The sequence below is a fragment of the Penaeus chinensis genome, chromosome 10 (genome assembly GCF_019202785.1).
Source record: "Penaeus chinensis breed Huanghai No. 1 chromosome 10, ASM1920278v2, whole genome shotgun sequence".
Classification (NCBI taxonomy): domain Eukaryota; kingdom Metazoa; phylum Arthropoda; class Malacostraca; order Decapoda; family Penaeidae; genus Penaeus; species Penaeus chinensis.
Window position 1 is genome coordinate 6,099,315 of NC_061828.1, and position 2,500 is coordinate 6,101,814.

Consider the following 2,500-nt stretch of genomic DNA (forward strand, 5'->3'; position numbering starts at 1 on the left):
GCCACTTGTTCCTTTGGGAAGGGGTACGAGTTGTATAATTGATACTGTTTCACTACTTGTAGTCCAGGCAGACAAACGCTGTTAGTACAGCACCACTGACAAGAAAACTCGTGTCAAAGGACTTCATTCCATCTAAGAAACAGTGTGACGTTCAGTTTCATTTGACTCTTACGTGCATGCTCTGCCTGTGATGGGTAGAGAAGAAGCTCTTTACTATTCTCTCCACAGTACACAAACAGAGATGATCGACACTGACAAAGTGAACCTGAGAGGTGAGGAGATTATCAGGCCCAACTCATCCTTGATTACAATGACAGCATGATAGGTGTGGATCTGGGGGACCAGATGGGCACTCTCTCTCTCTCTCTCTCTCTCTCTCTCTCTCTCTCTCTCTCTTTCCTGTTTCTCTCTCCCTCTTTCCCATCTTCCTTAGTGTTTAAAAGAAATGATGATATAAACCAAATATTTAATTTCATGTAAATACGATACATACGACATAGTTAATCGTTAATTATCATTCGGGTTTTATTATTTCAGATCACTTTACGTTTTTCTTATTATCTTATATGTATGTTTGTATGTATCTATGTGTGTATGTATGTTTGTATGTATGTATGTATGTATGTATGTATGTATGTATGTATGTATGTATGTATGTATGTATGTATGTATGTATTTATGTATGTGTGTATGTATGTATGTATGTATGTATGTATGTATGTATGTATGTATGTATGTATGTATGTATGTATGTGTGTATGTATGTATGTATGTGTGTATGTATGTATGTATGTATGTATGTATGTATGTATGTATGTATGTATGTATGTATGTATGTATGTATGTATACATGCAGGGAGATGGGTTGGTTCATAGTATGTAGATAGCTAGGTAAATATTTCCCTTTGGTAAGGTGTATAGATCTACAGCAGGCAAAATCACACATGATCAAGCCTTATCAGACTTCATAACAACATCTAATTACATATACCGTATATTCATTGGCTAATTGATACCCTTAATTGACAAGAGGGAATGACACGCAGAAGCTCAACACAAATTTGATATATTTCATAATTAGTTACATTTGTTGAATGTATATCTAGAAGGAATATGATCAGAAATACAATATATGTTAGAAACTTAAAAGACAAGTTAGATTAATGTGCGTAAACAATGTAAAAATGGTTGAAGAATATGACAGACATTTAAAAATACGGTAAAAATATAGAAATCAAATATGATACACATTCGATCTATATAGTATCTAGTGTAAATAAATATACCTGGAAACAGTGGACACGGCGGCGCTACAGAACAAGGTGAGGTTTAGAGTCATAAATGTCAGATTGTAAACTACACTTAACAGATATACATGACTATGAGTGTGTGTGTGTTGTCTCAAGGTATCTCTTTTAACGAGGGGTTCGGTCCTTGCACTCCAGCGACACACAGTTCAGTCCTTATGATTTGATGTTATCTGAAACAAGAATATTTCGCAAATTGATACGACGTGCACGCCTCCACGTGATCATGGAATCATGAATCGAGGCTCAAAATAAGTTGATAAACTTATCATCCGTGAAGGAGAATGAGTGCAATTCTTTAAGGCGGATGCAAGTTTTAGCACTGGCCGCCGCGGGCTGAACCGGGCGGGGGAGAGGGCGCGAGCCTTATCTTCCCCAGCGCAGCGGCTGCGTCCCGATGGGTCTGAGCGGGGTCTCGCCCGCGGCGCCGGAGGACTTGAGCACATGGCGACGCTGGGCGGCCTCGTGGACGCTGGACTTGAGCGGGTGCAGCGTCGCCCACAGGCTGAGGGCGCGTTTCATCATCTCGGCGCCCTTGCGGGAGCCGTCGCTGTCCAGGGGAGAGAAGATGTTCCTTGAGGGATGAGCGAAGGCGGCGCTGCGTATCTGTCTGTTCAAGCCGAGGACGCCGAGAGGGGCGGCGATGGAGCGCTGCTTTAGGGCGGCGCTGGACGGCGAGTTCGCCACGGCCAGCCCGCCATCAGGCACTCGGAGAGGCGTCGCGGGGTGGCTCCTCCCCTTGAGAGGAGCGCTGGAGGCGGGCTGGAGAGCCACGATGAGGCACGACAGCGCCACGCACGTTCCCAGGCACAGCATTCCCATCTCTGCTCTGAGGAAGAAGAGGATATCTTAACAAAGCTTTTCGTCGAAGTCTTCTTGCTAACGGGGAGAAAGCCAGGCGATACTTGTACATATTATCAAAATGCATCCATTTTCTTATTAGGATAATGTATCACAATTTTCGTTATCCTCATGCTTACAGGATATTGCAAGATAGATTATTAAATCAACTTAATGACAGAGAAATACATGGGGAAGAAAAAGAAAGAATGAGAAAGAGAGAGAGAGAGAGAGAGAGAGAGAGAGAGAGAGAGAGAGAGAGAGAAAGAGAAAGAGAAAGAGAGAGAGAGAGAGAGAGAGAGAGAGAGATAGAGGGGGGGGGGGAGAGAGAGAGAAAGAGAAAGAGAGAGAGA

The 2,500-nt window shown here is 43.0% G+C and overlaps 1 protein-coding gene across 2 annotated transcripts in view; it reads right to left on the minus strand.

Moving 5' to 3' along the window:
- Window positions 1-1,114: 1,114 nt before the first annotated feature.
- Window positions 1,115-2,500, minus strand: part of LOC125029391 — a 3,971-nt gene continuing 2,585 nt past the window's right edge. The window contains exon 2 of one of the 2 annotated variants that reach the window (XM_047619219.1): window positions 1,115-2,131. In XM_047619219.1, the coding sequence (XP_047475175.1) occupies window positions 1,674-2,129 (456 nt within the window). In that variant the 5' untranslated portion in view covers window positions 2,130-2,131 and the 3' untranslated portion in view covers window positions 1,115-1,673. Of the gene's footprint in view, window positions 2,137-2,500 lie in introns of both variants that reach the window. The other variant, XM_047619218.1, reaches the window with a different exon arrangement.